General features: G+C 48.6%; 2 protein-coding genes and 1 pseudogene across 3 annotated transcripts; 2 read left to right on the top strand and 1 right to left on the bottom strand.

Annotated features, from left to right (window-relative positions):
• Positions 1-93: 93 nt before the first annotated feature.
• LOC121602275 (AF4/FMR2 family member 1-like) lies at positions 94-15,613 on the top strand (the record flags this gene model as incomplete). The annotated part of the gene is made up of 8 exons (XM_041931031.1): positions 94-449; positions 3,144-3,326; positions 4,977-5,392; positions 12,254-12,752; positions 12,869-13,988; positions 14,067-14,256; positions 14,348-14,584; positions 14,663-15,613. Coding segments are annotated over 8 exons (3,051 nt in total), but the record flags the coding sequence as incomplete, so codon positions are not given.
• A 338-nt stretch (positions 15,614-15,951) lies between these two features.
• Positions 15,952-22,767, top strand: LOC121602276. Of its 2 annotated transcripts, XM_041931033.1 has the most exons (5): positions 15,952-16,625; positions 16,920-17,499; positions 17,800-18,157; positions 18,218-18,344; positions 18,415-22,767. In XM_041931033.1, the coding sequence occupies exons 1-5, from the start codon at positions 16,500-16,502 to the stop codon at positions 22,507-22,509; spliced, it is 5,286 nt and encodes a 1,761-aa protein (XP_041786967.1). In that variant the 5' UTR covers positions 15,952-16,499; the 3' UTR covers positions 22,510-22,767. The 2 variants fall into 2 exon arrangements, with proteins under 2 accessions (XP_041786967.1, XP_041786966.1); XM_041931032.1 differs by having other exon boundaries at positions 16,920-18,157.
• Positions 22,768-22,914: 147 nt separating this feature from the next.
• On the bottom strand, positions 22,915-24,888 carry LOC121602277 (annotated as a pseudogene).
• Between the last annotated feature and the right edge of the window lie 328 nt (positions 24,889-25,216).

The following is a 25,216-nucleotide window of genomic DNA, read 5'->3' as shown; positions in this document are numbered from 1 at the left end:
CGATCGGAAGTGTAATGGATGTGTGAAAATTGATGAAAAGTGTACAGAGGTAGAACATCTCATCAGTGCGCGTGGGATTGCGCATTTGTGTGAATAATTTTGCTAACGTGGCTTCAGCGGCAGATATCCCATCTCAGTGATCCGCTTGGCTGCCTATCATTTTCATCGTCTAGTGTACAGCAGCGAACGGGCAAGGCACCTTTAGTTGATATTGTGCTGTGTGAGCATTATCAACACCAGCTCCTCAAACACACCGATTCGCGAACGGAAAAAAGAACGGAACAGTTGGGCTGGTACGAAATTGCCACCCCGCGCTCTCCATTCACAACCTCGCAAGCCAAGCTGGATAATTCAATCGTAAATCGGTACCTGAGCGCCGCGGACGACGACTTCGTGTACTGTGTGGATCTGGACATCCGGCGCTTCGTCGAAAGGTCTAACCCAAAGGCGTAAGTATGCTGACCTTCTCCCTTCCCCCGCTCCCCCTACATTTCATACTGCATGATCCCCGCGGATCCGGTCGAACATGTTGCGGTTCCAGAACGCGAACGTATGGTGTGGTAGTGCTGCGGAAAGGCTAACGGTATTTCTTGGTTACCTGTTTTTTCCTCCTGGGTCTCTTTTTACGGTTGCGAGGCCTGAAACTTGTTTGTAGCGAGAAGATAAGTAATGTGTGTGAAAGATGTTTTCATTTCCACAAAAATCTTTTTTATTGTACAATTTAAAATCTATTAAAGATGATAAATGTATCAAAACCACTTTACTAACAAAAACGAACAGTGATTTCCTAATAACAGGTTTACTTAAACATTACTTTACTACATATAAACTACATTGCAACATTTAGATCACACTTTGCGTCTGTTTTGTTAAATAGATTATTACATTTCATTGTTTTTATTACACATCGGATGTCGAAATGTATCAATTTGAACGTGACGTAATTTATGGATGGCCGATCTCGTGGTACAGTCGTCAACTCGCACGACTTAACAACATGCCCGTCATGCGTTCAAGCTCTGAATGGGGACCGTGTCTCCATACGTAGTACTGACTATCCTGCTATGGGTAAATCAATAAGTCACTGAAAGCCAAAAACCCACTTGTAGTGTACAGGCAGGCCTTGACCGATAACGGTTGATGTGCCAAAGAAGAAGAAGTAATTAATGAATGGAGCTATGGATCTTTTAATTGTATAAAGCTTGTAAACAGTTTTATCAGTTTTTCCCCATTTTACTAAATTTTCAAACAATATTCTTCAAGACATTTAATATGTAATAAATTGCTCTTACAAATGGTAAATTAATACAAAAAATGTGAAAGGTCATCAAGAACCTAGTTTAAAAACTAAGCTTAGGCTGTTTTTTTGCGATCCCGTAAAATGTGATTGTACCACGAAAATTTAGTTCGTTTATTCAACCAATGATTATATTACCGCATTGCTCTGCTGCAGCTGGTTGGATAGTACATATCGTACATTAGGTTATGATTAAATTTTACATCTGCTAAAACATTTCTCGTCCTATTTGCTGGAAAGCAAGCAGCAAAAACAAAACAAAAACGGCACACCAACAAATCGCTCAACAATCAATCAGTCGAATGTACGTTTGTATGGCATGCTTTTTCAAATCATTATCGATTGTTGCGATTTTAGTTGTAATTGGCTGATCCGATTTTCCGCGACGCGCCCCCATTGGTTTGGGCAAACAAATAAAGGCCACAAACAACACACCACCAAAATGAGGGTTAGTTGCAAGTTGCACAACTGTGTTTGGTCTTACCCGCACCGACGGGCCATTGACGAGACCGACGGCCAGCTTGAAAACTGTCTATCATGCAAATTTGCCACAGGAAGAGATAAAGTTTAAGTCACTGTAACGCGCCTCATTTGCTTCCTCTGTTTGTGTGGAGTGGTGGTAAATTGGTGAAAAAATTTGCATAATCATTATCGCGCAAATGTTCCGTTTGGCGCAATTGAAAGGGAATGACGCGCTGCTACGGTTTACGGCACCACGATTCAAGAGAACTGGTTTTGGCCAATTTTCGTTTCGTGCAGTTTGTATTTGCGCTTGATGGTTTGTGTATGTGTGTATGGCTACTAACATAAGCCGGTCCCGTACTCGTTTCTAGTGGTATTTTAATCAGACACGTTGCTATTTATCATTTTCAATTCCCCCCAAAACAGCAACAAGGAAGCGTATCAATTAACTTGTTTCGTTGTTTGTTTTTTGCATAATTTGGTTAACACATAGGAATATCAAAAAAAAAAATCGAATCATATTCCTAACTGCCTCATAATCGGTCCGATGATTGCTGGATGAAATGTCTCAATCGCTTTGCACGACCGTTTGCACTCTGCAGGACTTAGTGCTTCTTTTTGCTTTACCAGTCGCATATCCAGCCGAGGGCATTGCATTGCGAACTGATTTGGAATAAATATTTATAACGAAAACCACATGGCGTAGTGGTGGTGGGGAAAAAGCAACGTAACTGGCCCAAAAATCGCCCGTTGTTTTGCGTTTGTTTTATTTTGTTTCATTCCAGCCCCACCATCCTGGCCGGTGCCTCGGCATGATGAGATCATTTCTTGACGCACCAGAAAGAAAGAAACGTTCGGGAAAGCCAACGATCGAATCGGCCATTCTTAATTAGGTGCTAGCAAAGTAAAAGCAATCGCGTTTTGGGTTAATTATGTGTTTGTGTTTCTTTCCAATCGCTATTGTTGTGTGAACTGCTGGGCTATCGTTTCTTTCACCAGGGGTTTCCACATTCGAGTGCGATTGCTTTTGCTAGAAATGCTTCTTTCCGGTGAGCGAATCCGGCGAATCTAGAGAGAAAGGTGTTAATTAGAGTAGGGCAAACGATCCCTTCGCTGGGCAGTTGTTCGATCAGGCTGATAATGTAGATGCATCGAGCATTTTATCCTACAAAAAAGAGTGAAAAGGCTTCTAACGAATTAACATTGAGTAATAAAAAAATGCAAAACTTCTGTAACGGCCGATCTTGAAAGTATAATGGAATTGATGCAGTTTTTAACGCCATTAATGAATTTAATTTAAATCTTACTAACTATCTAATAAGATAATAGTATTTCTAATTGTTCGTTTTCATTCCTCTCTCTCCTTCTCATCCCGGCCACATAGTGTACTGATCTTTCCGCCGTTCAGCAGCTACCGCCGATTCCTGGTCCACAGAGTTTGCGCAAGTAAATCGTTCAGCCAGCATGACATCGTGACGTTCTCCATTGGCATCGGTACCGAGCGGCGCACGGTCGTGTGCTTTCGCCATCAGTTACTTCAGGACGTCAAATCGTCGATTGGAAAAAGGTGAGTCTGGCCGGTTCCGACACTGCTTTCCCAGAGGATCCGCCCGATCAAGCGCAAGAGTCGTTTTCTTTCGACAAGATTAATTTGTCATCGCAAATAATGCTGAAAAAAGCAGTGTAGCACTCTGTCAAGGGTAACGACCCGCACCCACGTCTAGCCTGGCTGTTGAAGTCTATTTTTACGTCTAAGCTGCATGGTTGGTTGGTATATTTGGGTGAAATAGACTTTTCGCTATAAACAAAGGCTGTACTTCATTCATCAAACTCAACCAGTCTAGCGGTCAGGACAAAGGTCGGCAAAATGAGTCATGTTAGTCGAGAGGTCAGTCAGTCTAGTCCACTAGTTTCACGTGTACGTGCAATATTTACTCGTTCTAAAGTTTTGAATGCAACCTTTGGATAGAATACGCTAATAGCAAGCAAAGTATTCCGAAGAACCAAAGGAACGTGTAAAGTGTAGAGGTGTGGGTATCCAACATTGGTCTTGAAATATAATTTTCTATTTTTAACTGCGACGGCCTTCTTTCTTCGAGGAGGATCATTGCAAGAAATGTTGTGTTTCGCAGGTGCGTTTCGTTCGATTCGCTTGAGTTTGTCCTCTACATCAGTGCTCTCCAATCTTTTTGGGATCACGGACCATATGGCTTTGAAAATACATTTGCTGTGGCCCAAATATTAAGGGCATATATTTTGTGCACTTACTTCAAAACTTTATTTTCAAAAATATGTTTAAATATACAATAAGATGTTAAAAATGTAATCTTGATAGTGGGAAAAAATGCACAATATTCTTTGCAATAAATAAGCTTTTCTATTGAAAAATCAATCATTTCGCGGATCACTTCTTTTAACGCTACGCACCACAGGATGGAGACCCCTGCTCTACATTGTTGGCTGACCATCTTCGCTTAATTTTTGAAATTTCTCTTGGAATAAAGCTACGTTTAGCAAGAGTCGTTGCAAATCGTTTCGAGTATGGAAATAGATCTTGGCATCGATTTGAAAAATAGTATTAAAAGCACTGTGATTTATTTCTATTTTATCGAAAGCGAAACTGGGTTACTTTCTGAAAGTAAAGTACTTCATTTATACTCGACTATCGATCACCTGCAGCCGATACACTATAGAGTGAATTATGGCTTTCTTCGTCCGCTTGGTATTATCTTTGTGTCGAAGAATTCATTCCAATTCAGGTTACACTCCGACTGGCCCAGATTGTTACGCAAGGGTAGTGCGAAAAGGATCGGCTTGTGACGTGGGCTCGTCGAGCGTACGTGCTCCTCGGGTTGGCACGATGCGCGGTTTGTCTGGCGTGTGCTCTGGCGGCATTGGGTGCGTGCCGTGCATTATGCCGCCTCGAAAGCAACCACCGACCTCTGTGGGTGGTGCGGCAACGAGTCCGGCCGGTGCCGGATGGCACGGTGAATGTGGCACCCCCAATGTGGCCACACGCACTGATCTCGACCTTCAAGGCAACAAACACAAATGCCGATCGTTCGACGAAGATTCACTGACCTTTAGTAGGAGGAGGAGGAGTGGTTTTAGGGTTTACTTAGTAAAGGCATCGATTCGAGTGTTGTGTGTTGGCAGTCTCATTAATGGCAGTATCATGTTTTTTTGCATTTGTTTTCCTTCCCGCACGAACGATCAGCTTCGAAGAATCAACTAGCAGCGAATCAGCTACACCTGCGCCAAAGACCCAACATTACACCAGCTGGCGTAGTTCAACGACTCCTCCAACCGGAGGCACCAGTACCGTCACCACAGTTAGTAGCGGCTGTAGTGGTAGCAGCGCTCCCGCCACAACCACAACAACCGGCAGCATCAACAGTGCGTTGGTGAGCGGGCAAAGAACAGGTGAAAACCGAATCCACCCGGAGGAAGATCAGCCAAACGGCAACAACGGAATGGGCACTGAAACGATACTGCTGCCGAGTGGTGGAGCTGTTGGCGTTCATCAACAACAACAACGACGACAGCAACACAGTTCGGCAACCACCACCAACTCAGCACCACCACAATCGTATCTTATCGATGAGGAGACTGCATTTGGCGACAAACTGAAGGGTAAGTTGAATTGAACTTTCTTTGCTGCCTATCTGTTTATGTTGTGATACAGTTTTACATTAGAAAAGTGTGACAAATTATGACTTTTAAAAATAAATTCATGTGAATGTAGCTTTTATCTCAATGATACAGTTCTTACAATCAAAGTAATACGATGGAAATTAGCGCAGAAGCATAGATAACTTCGGAGTGAGAGAACTAATGATCTAAATGTGGAAAATTGTAGAATATTCATTTTTTAAATAATTTCTCTACCTTTTCTTGGTCATTTTTCTACTGCTTACATGCAATATCCCTCTACTATTAGTCTAATATCGCTCTACTATACCTTTCGTTTGCAATTCTGTTACGTTGTGTTGGTTTTGCATTATTCTTCTTGGTCAGTGTCGGTCTCGCCTTAATTTCCGTCTCACGCTCTGCCAAATTGCTGCTACTTTCGCTTTCGTTCGAGATTCGTTTGAGTATTGTTTTTTTTTGTGTCGGTGTGCAATTTTGGTTACTAAACTGCTGTCGATTAATCAGTCCGGTTGCGTGCTTTACGGTGGAAAACTATCGGCCTTTGCTCATTGTTATTGCGCATAGCTTTTCTTATACTTTGCTTCGGGAGGTCTTGCTCAGCAGTAGGTCCTGTTATGCAACGTGAAATGGAATGTGGTGGCGATTGGCAAAAGGTGCTGTTGCTGTTCGATAACGTGTCTTTGCAGTGATCTCGTTGAAAGATGCAACAATTTGAGGGAAATTGCAAAAAAAATACACGTACTTATTTTAGAGCAATACTGGATATTTTGGAAAATAGATATTGGATACATATTCAACTAATTTTAATTTGTTTATTTGTGCATTGGGCTATCCGGATATTATCTTTAATACCTGTCTGCTAGCTGTATAAGTAGGGGGGGAAATTCCCGCCAGCGGCTGTTATCTGATCAAGTAATCATCAAGCAAACATCAACTAATCAAGATAACAAATTCGGATACATTGAGTTGCCTTTCGCTCCTACGGGAACTCAAGACGCAATGTTTTCAAACGACTGCCCCTCCCCTCTTTCCCATCCATTTCAAACCTCCCCAGCATCTTACGTGCGAACGGATGGTGTTGCAGCTGCTGCACGAAAGGTGATCACATTACTTCACGCGATCACGGCACGATCACTTTTTCCGTCGGCCGGCCGATCGGCGTCGCCATGCAAAGTGGGCCACACTTCACACATGGGTCCACAGAGCGCAGCATCGCATTACGTGCGGCCGAGATAGTAGGGGAAGGGTTGAAACTTATTACGAAATATGGTTACCACGCTGCTGCATCGGCCGGGCGGTGCTGCGGTGGTGCTGCACGGTAAGCTGCTTATGCGCGCCGCGGTCTGACCCATTGGCATAGCGTAGCGTTGGGACGTCAACCGGTAGAAAGCAAAAGCGTGGCAATGCTGCAAACCGCATCGTTTGCACCCCTGCACCTACCCTAACAATGTGGCGTAACAGTTTGAGTCCTTGTACCTCAGTAGTTGCAGTTTGCAGCAAAGTCGCTTACGCTTGCTCGATCGTACCTCGCCGTACTCTTGTCCCGCGCTCTTGTGTGTGTGTGTGTGTGAGGTGCGAAAGGTATGCTGCAGTGGTTTGGATTATCAGTGTATTATTCAATCGCTTTATGAGCTTTTTTGGCTTTTTAAATGCTCCTAATGCAAACATTCCTTTCCTTTAACGAGTACAATCTCGCATAACGAGCCCCATATTCTTCATGTTCGGGATACATTTTTTTAGAGCACATCTAAAATCAAGATCAGGATCGGTATACATTGAGCATTTCTTTACATTTGATTATCGCTCAGGCAAACGAGACGTTCGATACTAAGCATCGTGTAATATAAATCTATTACCAGGATGTGTCGTATAATTGTGTGAGGCTAGAATGTGGGGTATATTTGCGAATGTGTCTTGTGAACTTTGCTGGATCTACTTGCTCAAGAAGGCAAAAGTCTTCCCTGTCATTGCTGTCAGTTTATTTTTTGCAGAGACTTTGAGCCCATTGCCCTCATTTGCCTCTTTTAATCGGTTGATTAATTCTAAAACTTAAAATCTAGCATTCTTCTTTGCTTGATTTGTGGCTTGATTGCTGTCAGTTGGAGGAGCATCGTACGACTGTGTTGTCGATATTATGCAAAGTAATGTATCGAAATCTTAAACACCTCATTCATGGTGAAGAATATAACCACGAAAAATTAGCAATTAAATACCGAACAGCGCAACAACAAACTCTTATTACACACAAACCAAAATAGATCGAACAGCAACGAATGCTTTTGGGAAATATTAAAGAAAATATTCATCGACAATCGACTACTTTTTAAATAATTTGTAATTTTTAGCAGTATAGTGAACTAGTATAGTGAAATAGTGAACTATACATATTTCCCCCCCGATGATAATAATGGTATTTTTTCGTATTTGCCTTTTTTATCAGCATATTAGCGAGGCAATCAATTATTTCACTTTTCATTCAAATTATATAGGCAAAATGCCTCCCATATAGCGAGTTTTTCGTATGACGAGTGAGTCACTGGAACGGATTAACCTTATAAGGGGTTCTCCTGTGTATTTTTTAGTTTGAGATGCTTGTTTTCTTCTTCAACTGTTTGACTATTTAGTTTTAGCACGCAACAATTAAAAAAACGAGTCTTCTGTTATTCTGAGCTTAAATTGTAGAAAATAAATTCTTAATAAGTGACGTGTTGATAAAAGGACTGTTGTAGAAGTTAAGATATTTTTCTTCATTCTTTTTCTAAAGAAGTAACATTTTAACCGTCGTCGGATGTTATGTTGCTTCAACACCCCTGCATATTGCTCTCGCACACCAACGCATCGTGCAAAAATTCGTACGGACGGTAAAAACACACCAACTCACGCTTTTTGCACCCTCGGAATCACCACCCTATATCATGCAGTGGTGTGCGTGTACAGAACGCTCTCGTTAGGAAGGGGTAGCAGCAGCAGCAGCAGCAGCATACCCCTCGACCGCAGACAGGCAACGGCAGCAGCAACAGCACAATCCATCCCACCCCTGTGTGCTGTGGTGTCCGTGAATGGAGGAGCTTCACAGGCGAAACAGTCAGTCAGTCAGTGAGTCTGTCGTCGTCGTGAAGCTTGTTTGTGCGCCCCGTTTGTCGTCGGTTGCTGGGAGCGCCGCACTGTACGTGCCGTGAAAAGGGAAAGGGAACACCGCTACGGCACAGAACAGCTTGGCCAATTCGTTGCGGGCCAGTTCGCGTTTGCCCGTTGCTGTGTTTCGGTTGTGTGTGGTGCGTGCCGTTGTTCGCGTTCGGCTCACCTTCCTCTACCTCTGCTAGCAGTTAGGCGTATTACGAGTGCGACCTTTTCAACCTTCTCGCTGGGGCTCGAGGGCTGTGCAAAGCGTTTTTAATACAGTGGTAAGGATGCCTGGTGATTAGTGCAAATAAATGAGTTTTTAGAAGTTTGCTAAAGGTGAAAATAGATATCGTTGCTATGTGTATGTGCTTCACTGAAATGGGTTGCAAAGGTGATTTGTGTGTGTGTGTGAAAAAGAACAGTGGAAAAAATCTACCCCTATTGCTGCTATTGGTATTGGTGCAGCAGCAGCAGTAAGGGCTACCCAGCGTGTGTGTATGTATGTGTGGTGCATTCCGGCAGATGACAGAACGTGTGCGTACGCTTCTGCGCAGTGTGCGCACGGCTCGTGGAAGAAGCTCTGGCACACGGTTGTAAGAAGAAGGAAACAAAAAGTTGGAATTATTGTACGCGCTATTGTGAAGTTTGATTCATTCAAGGGTCGCTGTTTGTTTACAAACAGCAGTATAGGGTTGTTTGTTTGTTTGTGACTGAAGGGTAGTCGCAAAACGTTTCCATTTTGTGAAGTGAATATTTGGAAAAAATATAACCCATTTAATTGTTCAACTCAAGAGTTGTCTGGGCATAGAAGAAGCGGATTGAAGATTTAGGAAATCAGAACTTTTAGTTTTTTTAAAACTCAATACTGAAACAAACATTTACAAACCAATTGTATGCCACACACTTACTTATACAGTTAGATTTTCGCTCTGCTGTTCCCTGCTTCACACTGACGGCGGGTAATATTTAGCACGCCACTACACAAAACACACCGAAAAAATAAAACAAAAGCCCTTCAATGTTAGCACACACACACACACGCTCGCATACGCACGCACGTCCTTTCTTCAGCATAAACCAGCCCGATGAAGGCAACAAAACGTTGCCTCAATTAGTGTGAATCCGTGCTAATAATTATCACCCCATCCCCCTTTACCTCCCGGGGCTCTTCTCGTGTGCACCACAAACGAATAAACCCCGGAACCGGCATAATAATCAACATCCCCTCAGTTTTCCATTGTGCGCCGCTCACCGCCCTTTTCTTTGTAGCGTGGGGAAGCAGGTGGAAGCATCAGAAACGGAAGTAAAGCCCGCCGGATCCGCTAGACCGCTCCACACAGGGAGGCCCCTTAATGCCGGCTCGCCCTCATTGTAGTCACACGAATCGTCGGGCTGTGCGAATTGCCGATCTGGAAGCGAGCGGCATTTTATATATATCGCGTGTTACAGCGGTGCAACGACCATCCGGAAGCAGTGCAGCATCGAATGCTCGCCGAAAGCAGAGCGTGAACGAATCAATAATGCATGTGTTTTGTGTGTGTGTGTCTGTGTGTGGGCCGGAGAAACACGTTTACCGAAAAGGGCGTGATCCATGTGGTGACACTTTTGTGCGCATATTATTAAAAATACATATACGTTTATCGAACACGAATATCTTTACACTGGACAGCGAAGAACGATACGGTGCAACATTAGTGAACTATTACAAAACAAACCCAAAAAACGCAAAAAATGCACACAACAGTCGCTGCAAGCTGGGCGCTAGTGATTACAGCATCGCCAACTACTAACGGCCACCATCATCATCGTCTGAAATGTGAACGAGAAACAGGTGGATGGAAAATGGGCCTACTTGCTACTTGGCCATGCTTTTGCCTAGAGGAGTCTGCGCGCCCATTTACCTGTCTCCATGTGTCTATGTATGTGTATGTGTGTGTATTTGTTTATGCGCATGTGACAACCGAAACCGGTGTTTGGAAGATGTGAAAATGAAAAAAAAAATGGAATCCACAGCGTAGATTGCCTCGCTGGAATGCTGTCAATGCTGTTCCGCTGCCCACAGCTGGAATGTTAGGCATGTCGAGTAAAAGGAAAAGTTTGTCCCAAGTTTGCCTCAAAGTTTGAAGCGTTCTTTAATGTTTCCAATGTGTACCTTCAAATGATTGATGATAAAGGAAAGCTTTTGCGCTTGAACCGTGCAAAAAAACAAAAATCGGTTAAATTTGAAGAGACATTTATGTGTTGCTTTAATTTACTGAAACAGTTGTGGTGTGTCGGTCGTGCTCTTTTCATCAACTCTCGTGCTTCACTCCGCTGTGACTGTTTTAAAATTCTCCATGCATCATCCCCTGCGCCATGCCCTTTTGGAATACAAAGTGTAGTGTGTGCCATGCCACGCGGGGTTAATTTACGAGCTTGCGAAGAATCGATGGCTTTTCGCTTGCACCAATCGTCGCCGATCATCTCCGCACTTTCTCCCCCCCCCCCCCCCCTTCTCCTCGTCCGGCAGCGAAGCTACGAAAAGGAAATCGAAAGTGTTTTAAGGTCAAGCCCGCGCGGTTAGATAATGGATTTTTTGGGTTACACCGTCCATTCACATTTGCCAGCCCACAGCAAGCGTTGTTGGCCGACTTTAGCGCGTTATTTTTTCCTTCTCTGTTCATTTACCTCTGTGGCTGATCAACCCTCAATCGTGTGGATCTCTTTGTGGCATGGGAGCTAAAGATGTAACCGGTGCGGTGAGTAGCGCCACCGAGATGAGATCAGAAGCCGTAATAGTAGCGCGATAGAGCCCACCCAACACAACAGCAACAACAACCACAACACACACAAAAAATGCGCCAACATTTTGGTGTGGAACGTAATGGTTGGAAAGTTGGTGGTTCGGTCCCAGTGACCGCATTTCATCGCTAATTGGTCATTTTCCTTCCTTTCGCACGCCGTTCGTACGGGGTGGCACAGTAGTCGATGCAGTCCTCCTGCCCAGGAAAGTTCACTTTCGGCTGCACTCCACACTCACACACACACACAGAGCCATAAAACACACTGGATTATGGAGGCGCCAATACGCCGCCACCCACGACTGGCGTAATGATGAAGCGGGAAAAACGGTTCGCGTTCCGATAGAGCGCTACCAACGCAACCACCGCAATTGCACAATCTGTAGGCATCGCGTAATGAACGGGACCTAACAACGGTCGGGGCCGCATGGTGGGCACGATGGGCTTTGGGCTACATAAGAAAAGGAGTTTTTTTGCGTTATCTTGGCCAGGGGAATTTAAATGCTAGCTTAGTCTATTGCACCATTCGAAGGAAGATTGAACGATGAATGCAAAGTGCGATTTGCTGCCGAACATCGCTTCCATGACAACGGTGAACGGCAAACAATACCAGTCAAGGCCAACGCTGTGAAGAAAGCACGCACACGCTCTTATACGCGCAAAAACACATGGCAACACGTGGCAGTTGGTTGGTGGTTATGCAAACGAAACCAACCAACTTCAAGCACGTCCACTCCTCGGAAAAGGAGTGGCCTTCGGTACATGAAGGTTTTACCCGGCTAGATGTGTCATGGTCAGTGTCCCCATGACCAGCACTACATGTGGTTAATTAAAACTCCAATTGAATCTTAATTAAAGTCGACAAAACTATTAACAAAATGCCTCAACACCGTGTGCAACTCCAATAAAACTTACATTTATTTTTGTGCTATTCACATAGGTTTGCCGCCTCACCCAGACACGTACGGAGATTCGCAGCAGCAGCTGCAGCAACCGGTTGGCAGCAACGGTGCCGGTGTAAAGTTCCCACCCGTGGTCGGAATTTATCGTCCACCGGCGGCAAGGCGCGCACTGAAGCTAGCGGAAAACGTGGTCCACCAACTCGCACCGCCGGCAGCCTGCGAGCATCCGAACGATTACGGTCATTTGCGGCCTTCCGCACAGCATCATCCGCATCCACCGGCTCACCATCAGCAGGCATTGCAGCTTTTGCTGCAGACCACTACCACCGACTGCACTGTGCCGGATAGAGTATTAAGAAGCACACCAGATTCCCGAGAAGGCCATCTGCCCGAAAAGGAAACAGCGGGAGCGGACGAAAAAACTAGCACCAGCCGTGGGCAGGAATCGCTATCGCGCGTACCGGACGCTGGTCGGGGGATAGGAAGTGACAGTGCCGGAAGTAGCAGCGCCATCGCAGCTACCTCGCCAACTGCAAGGTAAGTTATGGTGAGCCTTGTAGATTCATCCGGTGCGGGATGGAATTTGCTCGCAATAGCGCATTTTTTCTTGTGTTTAGTTTTAATTGACCGAATCTTTTCATCCCCCGTTTTAGGACCAACCGTCCCCATCGTGAGCGACGTCCGGACCGTGCCGTCTACGTTCCCCGTGCGCGTCGTAGCTTAACGACGCCTCCGGTAGTTGCCGCAGCATCCCATCCGCAGTCGTCCGTTCCACCAGACGCGACCGATGGCGGCAACGCTGACAAAGTAAACCCATCCCCAGCCAAAGCATTGTTGCGCACGCCATCCAGTCGCGCTCAGCTGCCCGAAACTGGTGCCTCGTGTGAGACGGCGAGCGCCGCCACTGCCTTGCCACCACCTGCAACAGCGTCTTCCAAGGATCCGGAAGGATTGAGAGCGGCGGACAAGGGTAGAACGAAATCTTCGGTACTGCCAAGCGGCGCTACTGACGCACCGCCCTACTGTGATACTGTGATAGACGTTCCGTCGGACGGTTCCGAATCCGTAGGAGCGGTTTCATTGGATTCGTTTAAAAAACGAAGCCATAGCTTAGAAGTGCAGCAGCAGCAATCGGAACAAAAGCCAGCACGCCCAGTGCTACTGGAACAGAACGCCCCACCGTGCCCGGAAGAGCCGGAGACTCGCTTGGAACGTAGCCCTACCGAAACGGCCGCAACGATGCAGCGCAACAATCAACGCAATCGTAATGTGCGCAATGGGACGATGGCACCGGCACCCTTGCCCGCCAGCCTGCTGATCGCCACCGATCCGAACGAGGCGACCGAAAAGATCGATCGCGATGAGAAGGAACTGCGGCGGGCGTCGCAGGAAATCAATCGCAGCAATCGGCGCATCATGAAGCAGACGTTTAATTCGGACGTGCTGGAAATTGGCGAACCTACGCCGGTACCCACGGCAGTGCAGAAGCCGGCAAAGGCGAAACGCACCGTTGCTGCTGCCGCCCCGGTGGCCGAGGGCGAAGGGCAGAAACCGACCAAGACTGGAGTGGGAAAGCTGGCCAAGGATGCCTCGGTACCGAACGGTACGAGCGCGCCTAAGGGCGGCAGTGTAGCATCGACCGAGGAGGAAGAGGAGGACGATTGGGAATCGATGTACGACGACAATGGTGACTGTTTAAATCCGAAAATGCTCGAAGAGCTCACGACGGCTGTCGGGAAAGTGTCGATCGAGACGCCTCAGTCGGACTATAAGGTAAGCTGAGCGCGGTAAAATGCTCTACCGCACGCGTGTATTGACCATTTTTCGCTTTCATTTCTGTACTTGCCACAGTCGTACGAAACCAAGCAGGCTATGCTGAACGAGGAAGAGTTTCCGCACGTGCTGGAGGTGTCCAGCTTTCCGGCCGAGTTTAAGACCCAAGATTTGATGATGATGTTCTCGCAGTACAAGGAATCGGGTTTCGACATCAAATGGGTGGACGATACGCACGCGTTGGCTGTGTTTAGCAGCTCCAGAATTGGTAAGCCTTGAGGGGAATGGTGAACGGCTACGATTGACTTCGTGTTACACGATAAAATGATGTGTTCTTGCTCTCTTTTTTTTTTAAACAGCTGCCGAAGTACTCACCACTGGCCTTTCGTTCGCACGCGTGAAACCGCTGGGCGAAGCGACGGCCGAATCACGCTCGAAGGCACGCAAATGTGCCAGCTCGCTTCAACCGTACCGCCAGCGTCCGGAAACGTGTGCCGCCATGGCACGCCGCATGGTATCGTCGGCGCTCGGCGTGAAGCTAAAAACCGCCCCGGAGGAACGTGAAAACGAACGACGTGTCCTGCGTGAAGCCAAAGGTAGGGTAGGAAGGCGCACTATACGCTCTGTCCGTGTGTTTTACCCTTTATTTCTTTATTTCTCCCTTTTCGGAACAGAACGGAAACGACTTGCAGCAAAGCAACGAGATGAAATTTGGGACAGCTAGTGGTCGCAATGTAGCGACCTAGCCTTCACCCCTGCCGGACCTTCGCCAACGGGTTGAACCTATCATTTGTCACGTCTGTGCTGCCACGGTTGCCATACCTTGATATGGAAAGCAGAATTGTGTAGTTTTGTTGGCGAGAAATGAGAATCGCGATCTCATTTGGACTGTTTCTTACTTTAGTGTACTTGGAACGAGATTTGCACACTGGGACTGTGTTACCGATTACTGTGACATTTAAAAGTGGCCAACTGTACGGGTAGAACATGTTCCCCCGGGTGTACTAGTATGTGTGTAGCGGTGCGTACATGGCGAGCGACAGTAATGGCATGATTGTGTATGCATTTTTTATTTTATTTTATTCGATTACATATGATATGAGTGATATAAAGTGGTGGACTAGTAGGATGGGTACAATCATGGTAATAGGACCACAGCAAAATGATACCGTAGTACAAGTGATGATAACTCCAACGGGATGCAAGCGGGAGATTTCAGCATGTATGCATGTCGGCAATTCGTTTGCAGAAGTATTACAATGTTTGGTTCACCGGCCGGTACAGCAATTATGCATTAGAAGAAGGAATGAGAGAATTTAATTTGTACAGTCGTATATATTGCGAGGGAGGGCAAATCAAGTTGACAACGCACGTTTGGAGCAGGTTGATTGAAACAAGATTGCAAAAACATATTATGAACTACTGTCTACAATAGCAGTAGCAGCTAGCTGATCACGTATGTTTGCGATCGTGCACTCATAAAACAAACTCCGTATATACAAGCTGTGTAATGTGTGCGGCGTGGCAAATTTTACCAGCTCGCTCATAATGAACGTTTATATCTCTTATTTACAAAGCATCTATAATCGAGAGAAATGATCCTAATAAAGAATCTATTTGAGATGTTTAAATGTAACTTGCGATCGTGATCTTTTATTTTCTTCTTAAACGGATTCGTCTTTTACTACACCAATCGAATGTTTATAGAAATAGTTGAAGGAGGCACATAGTATAACTTCAAACATGTTAACAGCTTTGGGCATTATACATTATTTTCAAAAAACAATGAGCCCTATTTAGATAAAAATCAAATTTTGAATTTTGAAAAAGTAAAAAAAACAGCGTCGTTACAAACGTGTAAACGCACAATAATCTCGCAAATGTCAGTTTGTCTGAATGGAACATAGCGCCTCTAGCGGCAAATACAGAAACTACGGTAAGCTGCCAAACACGAGCAGGACGCCAAAAGTTTCATAGCCAACAAACTGAAACATTCCGTAGCTGTGCGAGACAAATTATTATTTCCATTTCTATTAAAACATTGTTTATTACTTATCGCACAGTAGACGCTTAAAAATTCCCACAAAAACAGGATTTTTCAGAGCAGTTATCAAAACAACATCCGAACAAACAAAGCGTGTTGTGCCAAGTGTTTACCAGCGAACGAACGAAGTGCGTACTGTGGTCAACGTCAGGCGTGTGTACCTTCAAACAGCGTGCCGTTGCGTTCCAAACTGCGGGTACGAAAGCGGAGACAGAAAAAAATCCAAAATATGGACAAAAGAAACGCGTAAACATCAGACGAGAGCCGCTGCTACCACGAATCAACATAAATAACGAACACGCAAAGCAACCCCCGGTAGAATGTGTGGTGTGTTTTCCCTGTGAAGAACGGTGAAGCATCGCGTTTGACCGTTGCCACATGCTTATCGCATTCGATCGATCGCAGGACGCGCAATTAGACGGGGACAGCTGCGTGCGTGCGTGCGTGAATGCATTCGCGAAAGCGTCATGTCCGTTGGCGTAACCGTGCACGATGTGGATCCGCTGTCGTCGGCAGGGGCCAATCCGCTGGCCGATCTCGAATCAGTGCGTAAGATCGCGAACGAGAAGCTGCGCATCCGTCGGCTAGTGCAGGTATGTGGTGTAGCGAAGACAGCGGCGGCGGCGGCGACGGTGTCGAAGGGAGAGGGGACGCCGTTTCCATTTGGTCCAGGCAAAGTGGCGCAATCGTTGACCTCGTTTTTAATGTTTGGGCACTATTTGGCTGGTGACGTAATTGCTGCGTGCGCTGGTCTGGTGTGAATTGTTGTGGTCACTTTTCTGGCGTTTGGGTTGGGTTGAAGGATTTCTCTCACATTTATCACGAATTAAAGCGGAGTTTTTTCTTTCTTCCCTGACCCCTGCTGTTCGTCGCTGTGCCTTGTGCAGGTTCGCGAGCAATCCAAACAGCTGGCCGCAAAAGTGCGCCAAAACTATCAGCTGGCAAAGGAGAAAGAGCTGGCCAAAATTGAGCAAACGAAGCGGAACGAGGTAAATGCGTGGAAGCGGCAGCAAATACGCCACCTGCAGGACGAGTACGCGCGCAGCGTCTGTGAGGTTGGCGAGGCACACCGGGCAGCCGAAGCCGCGGAAGAGTGCGCGGTGTGGTTCGAGGAAAAGCGGGCCACCCAGCAGGCGGTTGCACTGCAGCGGGGTAAAGTGGCCGAAGCGAACGCTGCCCGGGAGCGGGAGCGCAAGGAGGCGGAGAAAATGGCAAAACAGCGGAAAAAGCCATACGTACCGACGAAATCCATTGCCGTGCAGGCATCGATACCGGTCGGCGCACCGGAAGTGATGGAACCGAAAAATCCCCTACTGTCAGAGGACTGTGATACATCCAGCGAACCAACGCCCAGCCCGTACGAGCAGTTTCGGGCACGAAGGAACCCTTCCGCGATGCAGGGGAAACCGCCACCACCAACGAGCCTGTCCGAATCGGAGGACGAGTCCGCTTTCTTTGCAGGCACAGGTACGGGCACACGGCAACTCGACAAAGAGAACATCCCGCGAGCGGGGCACGAGTACAGTGCTACCGCGTTCACCTCACCGAGTGACTTACGATCGCACCAGGAACAACCCACCCGTCGACTGCTGCAACCGTTTACGCAGATAACGGAGCTGATCCAGCAAAGACGGCAGCGCCATCACACGACAGCACTGGACGTTACACGACAGCCGGTCGACGGTGGTGCATCCGGCTACGGCACCCAGAAAACGGTCCAGTTTGACGATCTGAGCGATAATACTCTTTCCTTTCCCACAAGCACAGTGCTCACGCACGATAACGATGCCGGTGGACCGTGCGAATCGCCGCGAAAAATGCCTCCCCGGAAGACGATGGCAGCGACAAACGGAGTGCCGAAAGTGGCCACTACCGTTGGAAGCAACAAGCGTGGTAAAGCGGTGCTACCGGCAATGTCGGGGAGTAGCAGCACCACCACTACCACCTCATCGAACGCGGCGTGTGCAAAGGTGCAATACTACGATTGTAATACAATGTACCGCCGGGAGTACGATCAGCCGGTGGGTTACGTGCAGCGCGAGGAACGCCGGCAGGACGATCCGACCGGGATGGAGGAAGCGAATCGTTACGAACTGCTGCAGCAAGAGCTTGCCAAAGCGCGAAGGTGAGTAAAGTGAGCAGATTGTTCGTATTGTCTACTACACATGTGTGTTGCTCTTTCCAGCAAACCGACGGTGGATCGTACCAAACCGGCCCTGGAAAAGCAGCAAACGCGCAAGGACTACGAGAAGCTGTCGAAAGAGTTGGACAATCTAACGCGCACGGAAAACCGGCTCAAAAGCCAAGCAGTTGTGAGTGTTGGCGTGTGCACGGATGGGAGTTTCCGGGGCGAATGTACTAAAACTTCCATCTTTATTTCAGCCCACTAAAAGCGGTATACCGTCGGAAGCGACGCTCAAGCAAAGGGCCGAAACGCGCCAGCGCAAAGCGAACGAAGCGATTGAGCAGTTGCTGCAGCAGCGCGCCCTCGTAACGTGCCCGATCGTGCAGAGCCAGCCGGACGACGGTGCCCGCCGGCCAACCGTGCGGCCGTCCGTGGTGAACGTGGCGGAAACGAGGTACGGCAGCAGTGGGGCGAACCGCCCAGAACAGAAGGACATTTCCACCGACAGCTGTGCCTCGATCGTGCTGGACACGTTCGACCGCCCCGGCATACCGCTGCCCTCGGAAGCTGTCGGCGGCAGTGGGGTGGACAAAATAGCGAAGCTAAAGGAGCTGCTGGAGCAAATCAACGAGCAGCGCCGATTGCTGACGGAGGATATTGCACGCGAAAAGGCGAATGAAGCGAAGAAATTGGCGAACGATGGCGCAGCTGATTCGGAGCCGGCCACAAAGCAGGAAATTGATCGGCTGGAGCGCATGAAACGGAGGCAGGAGGAATTGCTCGAACAGCAGCAGTTGCTGCATAAGCGGGAGCGCGAGGTGGAGGAGCTGGGTCGCCAGCTGGAAGAGAAAATGGCCCTGCTGCAGCGGAATAGGCAGGGGCAGAAGGTGGAGCAGACGTGTAAGAAGGACGCAAAGAACAACAAGCCGAAGGCGAAGCAGCCGAAGATGGTGCAAGTAGAAACGAAGGGTGAAAAGGGAGCGATCGATGTGGAGGTCGTTGAACCGTCGTCTATCGCGAGCAGCAGCATCAGCAGCGAGATGAGCAAGGACTCGTGTGAATCGGTCCAGGAGCGGAGAGCGGGTGATGCACCGGTCAAGATCATCATCACGGTGAACGAGAAAGCGACAGCAACGAAGCGGAAGAAAAAGGCAACTGTGCAACAGAAAACATCACCGTCGAAGGTAACACGGGAAGCTAAGGGAGTGGACAAAGTGCGTCAACCCGCAGCGGCACCGGTTGCGAGTCAGCCGATTATGAAGCCATTGCCAACACGAAAAGACACGTTGCTGCAAAAGGTAGCCAACAGGGGTGGACCATCGACGCAAATGGTCGACCTGTCGCCGGGCAGTTCCTCGACGACGTCTACAGTGTACAGGCCACTGCCACCCAAGATCGGTAGCTTGAAGATCCTGCAGAAGCACGGGCCGCCGGGTGAGAGCGAACCGGTCAAAGCAACCGTGCCAGTTGCCTCGAGCGGTACGGCCGGACCAAAGTATCAGCTGCAGAAGGGCGACGATCAACGCAGACAGAACCTGCCAAGTGGGGCGAAAGCAGCGCAGCCAGCGGTCGGAGAAGCGAATCTAAATCCACACCTTATGAAGTACATTGTCCGCTTGCTCGGCATGTCGCGGCAATCGATCGACCAGCTAGGAGTTAGCACGACGAGCGTTTCCACGCCAAACGAGTCGGTCGTGAACGTAACCAGCAATGTTGGTGGCGGAAAGCAGGTGGCCACCCATCCCGCCACGCCTATCGCCCCGAACGAGCAGGAAGTTGAGCGGATGCATCGGTTGAAGAAATTTATCGATGAAAACTACAACTTCCTGCAGGAGATCGATGAAACGCTGCGCCGATCGGACCAGTCCACGTTGGGCAGTAGTAATGGGACGGTGGTGGATGGTGATAGTATGATTAATGACCAGCAGTCTTCGGTTGAGGCCGATATTAGTCGGGTGGAAGGGATTTGGATGGAGACGCTGCGACGCCGAGAGCGGCGGATGCACAAGCAGCAAAAGAAGGTCAGCGAGGTACCGTTGTCGAAGGCAAAGGCGAGTAAGAAGCAGCCAGAAGCTAGTCAGCATATTTCCATTTCCGATGCAGTAAATGCGGCAAACAGGGAGACGGTGCAATCCGCTTCCCAATCGGCCGTCGCCCCTGCACCACCAGTAGCAATGGCACCACCGGCAGCGCTACCACCATCTTCAGCACCAACGGTAAAGGAAGGCTCTTTGAAATCCATTCTTAAATCGCCCAAACGGGACACTCCACCAGCCAAGGTGGCAAAAATCATTACGCCCCAGGGCCACGTGGAGGTGATCAATCTGAGCGACCGGGAGGAGCAGGAAATTCTCGAACGATACTCCCAGCTGACGGAACGTTGCAGCCAGCGCATCACCGAGCTGTCGCAAATGATCAATCAGGTGCGGGAGGAGAAGCGACGCCTGATCGAGGACAGTTTGTCGTCCCTGGAGCAGCAGGAATCGACCAAGTACATGGATTTACCGGCCGCGATCGGTGCTAGTGCTGCTGGGCAACCATCGTTACCATCGCAGACGGAAAAGACTACACCCCCGGCCGTTGCATTATCACCACCCGGTCCTCCGGCTGGCTCCAGCGCGGCACCGCTCGGCGGAACGGATGATCCGGTCAGCGAGGAGATTGATAACATAATCTCCTCCAAGCAGATTGGGCTCAGCAAGGACAGTGGTATTGCGATGTCGCGCCCACTAACTGCCTCGGACATACGGGAAAGTCCTTCCGAGGAGGGCAGCCAGGGCAAGGAGCCGCTTCCGTTCGAACCATTCCTGAAAGACATTCCAAAACCGGCGGTAGCGGAGATAAGTGCACCACCACCGAAGGGGGGACAGTTGACAGTCGGTGTTGGGGCGCTGCGTCGTAACACGCCGCCCGTTGCGATAGCACGATTCAGCCCCCAGCTACCGGACGAACTGCCGATGCATGAACTGTCCACGATCCCGGAGGTCGACACGCCGGCAGTCGCCACGACGTCACGAGTGAACGATCTTTCGACGGTTTCGGCTACGACGGCCGCCGAGCATCCAGACGCTGCCGAACAGGTGCTGATTGAAGCGCGCAATCGACTGCTGTTTAACGAGGCGGCCACGGCCCCGGACATTGGGTACGATCGGTTCCCGAACTACGAGGAGTACGTGAGGAGTGCAACATCCGGCACGGGAACGGCATCCTTCGTACGCGTGGAGCTGGAGCAAACGACCGACACTAACGAGCGGTCCGAGCTGCGGCTTGACACGACGGAGGACCGGGTGAATGATCGGCTAGCGTACAGGAAGTTCCCCGGCTCTGCACCGGCCTTTGACCTAACGGAGGATGGGGAAGCGACGCTACAGCCAGCATCAGGGGAGAGCACACACAAATCTGCTTCCGACACATCGCTGCCCGATGTGGTGGCCGAGTTGAGGAAGTGGAACATCATCGTAAAACCGTTTAACAATTCGCTCGACAACTCTAATCGATCGACACCGCTGTCGGAAGCGCAAGAACCAGCTAGAGCGGTGGAGCTACGACAGCAGCAGCAGCAGCAACAAACTCCAGATAAAGAACCTTCCGGACCGCGTCCCAAAACAGGACAGTCACGCAATGTTCCGCAAAAGGAAACAAGTTCGTTCCCGCTGCAGCAGTTGTCCGACTCGTTCCAACGAGATCTAGAGAACGTGGCCGGCCTACGGTGGGGCTCGTCGATGCTGAAGCGCACCCAGCAGGACCAACAGTCGAGTGACTCATCGCCACTATCCTCACTATCCGATGGGAAGAAGGTGATCGTCGGCCCCAATGATGATACCGTCGCGAACGACGCCGACGGTGCTGCCCTGGGGAAACCACTCAATCTGGCGGAATTTGTAATGCGCGAGCTGATGGTGCGCTCCCAGTCCGAGCTACAGTCGCTCTCGTCCGTATCGTCCAGCTCACAGGGTGGTTCGCACAGTACGCTGTTACGTTCGCTGCTGAATCTGAGCCGGCTGAACGAAAGCAATTCCCGCTCGAGCCCGATCCGGGAGGAGCTGCTGATGCATACGCCTACGGAGGGCAAAAGCATACAGCGCACGTCCACCCCGGTTGCCAGCAAATCGACCGCCAGTGGAAGTAGCCTCCGGATGGGAGGCGATGGCGGTAATACTGACCCGCTGGCTACGAACCGTACCGAGACGGGGCTGTTTTCGGGTGAATCGCGACTATCGTCCGTACACTGGAGCTCGTCGTCCGGCAACTCATCGGACAGGCAGGAACCGTCACCGCAACAAGGGCGGCTCACTGTACCTGCCGTTCGGCTGGAAAGGCAACCGTCCACGTCGAGGGGGGAGAGCGCATAGGAACTCGAATGTTGTGCCCAGTGCAGGAGCGGATGTGCCTTTCTTGACATGTTTTTTTTAAATTGATGCAGTAGTTTAAATTGTTTAATTGGTGTAACTATGTTTTTTTTTTTAAATCTAAAGTGCTGTTATATGAAAGCGCCAAGCAGACCTGTTACTGATTGATGTACACTAGCGTAGCTCAATGTTTTTAATTATTTATAGTGCTTCGACTCAATTTGTTATTGTTAATAAGCTCTTTCTTTACTTTTTTTTCTACATATTATTACACTTGACGCATGATTTAGAAAAATAAGAATTTTACGAAAGACGTTGTGAGAAAATTAGATGATCTGTAGAATAAACAATAGGACGTACACTAATAGCGCAATGCATATTACAAAACTAAGTTTGACTAAATATTGAATTGAGCTTTTTTATTGTTATTGATAAAAGGACCGTTTTGCTTATATTTTTCGTTTCAAAGCCATATTTCTAAAATTACGTACTTCAGGACAGGGGGAGCAAGGAATGCGTTGCAGTAAACCGTCTCTTATCACTGAAGGGGTGCACCTTCAGAATTCCATCGCTACCGAGTAGATAATGAATGTTCCACCATAAGTCCCGGTGATCAGCCATTTTCTGTTGGAATAATCACAGTAATTATTATCTTGCAGTAAGATGATGCCAAGTAACACAAGCCTCTCTTACCCATTGGCGGACATTTTGATAAGATTTGGGGAGCCTTTCAACGGTACGGATGGTTCCACCGTGTCCACCTTGCCACTGCCGATACGGTACAGCTCTAGCAGCCCGTTTCCGGTTGGAGAAAAGATGTACTCCGTATCATTCGTGCAGACAATGCGCGTTTTGAAGGGGAGTGGCATTTTTATGATGAGTGTTGGAGTGGAGTTCTGAAAACAGTAGCTTGGTAACAATTCTTAGAAATACTTCCCGGTTCCCTGCACCCATTCAACACTTACGATACTATCTGTAATGTCATGGAACAACACCTCGCCGGTCAGATCGCAGCTAATGAGCAGCTCCTGGCGACGGTTTTCAATCTTCTGCAAACTAGTTACGCTAAACGAGTGACACTTCAGCTCAATCGTGCCCGGCGAGAAGAAGTTTCCCTTGCCAGCCGAAGTGCCCGTAGCAGCAGGTGAGGAATTGACCACAGTGCGCTCGGCGGAAGTGGCTGTACCACCCAGCGGAATTAACTGCGTGGTAGAGCAGAGCAGCAACGATCCATCATCACATCCCACCACGAACTCCGTGTTGGAGGTGGTCAGTATCTGCGTCAAAATGAGTGCCCGCCCGTTAGCGGACGGCACACTGAGTTGAATATTTTATCCTTCACGATCGTTTTCCCAACGCGCCACAGTATCACGGTACCGTCTGTGTGGGCTGTAAGCAGCGCGTAGTCCGATTTGGACATCACGTTGTAGCGTGCCCATGCCATATCCACCACCTTACCGCAGTCGGTCGTTTCCGAGTGTAGCTCGGCGAAGGAGTTCCGCTCCACCTTCAGGTTCAGCTCGTAGTGCCAGATGTACACGTCCCCGGACTCGGTCCCACCCGCAAACATGTCCCGATTGAAAGGGTTCGTTTCGAGCGACTCGATGCACGCTTTCACCGGACTGCTGCTCAGCTCTACCCACTGTACGGAGGCACCGTAGCGGTCCCGCTTCGGGCAGAACACGGTAACGGTCGAGCTGACATGGTCGCACCATGCTGCGTGGTTTGGGCTGCCGGCGACCACCAATAGCGGAGCGTCTCGCGTCAGTATGGACAGCCATGCGGCAGCACCGACGTAGAACGGTTGCTCGACCGCGTGGTCTGGATTTAGGTTACGAAGCCTCAGCTCCTGATGGCAACACACTCGATAGCGCTCGGAAGCATCGTACAAATTATCATTGCAATCAAACATCGGGGTCATACCGTGGGACAGTTCCTCCTCCACGATTGGCTGTACCTTGCGGATGAAGGAGACCAGCTTGGAGTCATCGTAGGTTGCAAACTTCTTGCTCCGTGGTGCACTGACCGTTTGAGTCTGCAGAAGAAGATATGGAAGAATGGTAGGTGTCAGCTATCGGACACGGCATTGCAATTCATTTGCACGTATTTTGCACGGTTGATACTTGCAGCAATTTCTTTCCGTTCCTTCGGTTCCGTTTTACCATCGGTGGAGGTTGGAAATGGCCGAGGATCTACCCCGATGTCATGTTTGGGACGAACTTGGGGCGTATCTTCACTGCGTGTGGATTCAAATCCAATTGGTGCATTGGATTTTAGTGTAAATTTAGTTTGCTCCGGATCCATACTGACTGAAAGCTGCGAAGAATGGCTTGTGTTTTGATAATAACAATTTTGTAGGTCAAACTCTCGACACCGGTTTGTTGTGACCATGCTTTCCGGTTGCTATGGTAATGGCAAGCGGGCGCATAACCGTTGCAATCAGCGACCTCTGTTGTATTGAATAAAGTGCTGATTTTGTTCACGAAGTAAACGCTTCCAAATGAATACTGCAATATTTTATTTCATAATTCTCAGGACAAGAAAGCAAAAAAACATTCCCACACACTACAGGCCACATCGTGCAAAACGTTTGCTACCATTCAAATAAAAACCGCCACAAAAATGGTCACCCTGTGCGATTCGAATGACATTTCGCTGACACAGTGGTTTTGTGCCTGCGTATGTAGCTGTGCTCGATGCCGGCTCAGAA

Source organism: Anopheles merus, unplaced genomic scaffold (assembly GCF_017562075.2).
Source record: "Anopheles merus strain MAF unplaced genomic scaffold, AmerM5.1 LNR4000388, whole genome shotgun sequence".
Classification (NCBI taxonomy): domain Eukaryota; kingdom Metazoa; phylum Arthropoda; class Insecta; order Diptera; family Culicidae; genus Anopheles; species Anopheles merus.
Note: the sequence above shows the minus strand (reverse complement) of the source record. Positions and strands in the feature narration are given on the sequence as shown.

Excerpts from the sequence above, each read along its gene's own strand:
- LOC121602276 (XM_041931032.1), top strand. The coding sequence starts at position 16,500 with ATGTCCGTTGGCGTAACCGTGCACGATGTGGATCCGCTGTCGTCGGCA. Across the intron at positions 18,158-18,217 it reads GAGCTTGCCAAAGCGCGAAG|CAAACCGACGGTGGATCGTA; the intron begins GTGAGTAAAGTG and ends TGCTCTTTCCAG. Across the intron at positions 18,345-18,414 it reads GGCTCAAAAGCCAAGCAGTT|CCCACTAAAAGCGGTATACC; the intron begins GTGAGTGTTGGC and ends TCTTTATTTCAG.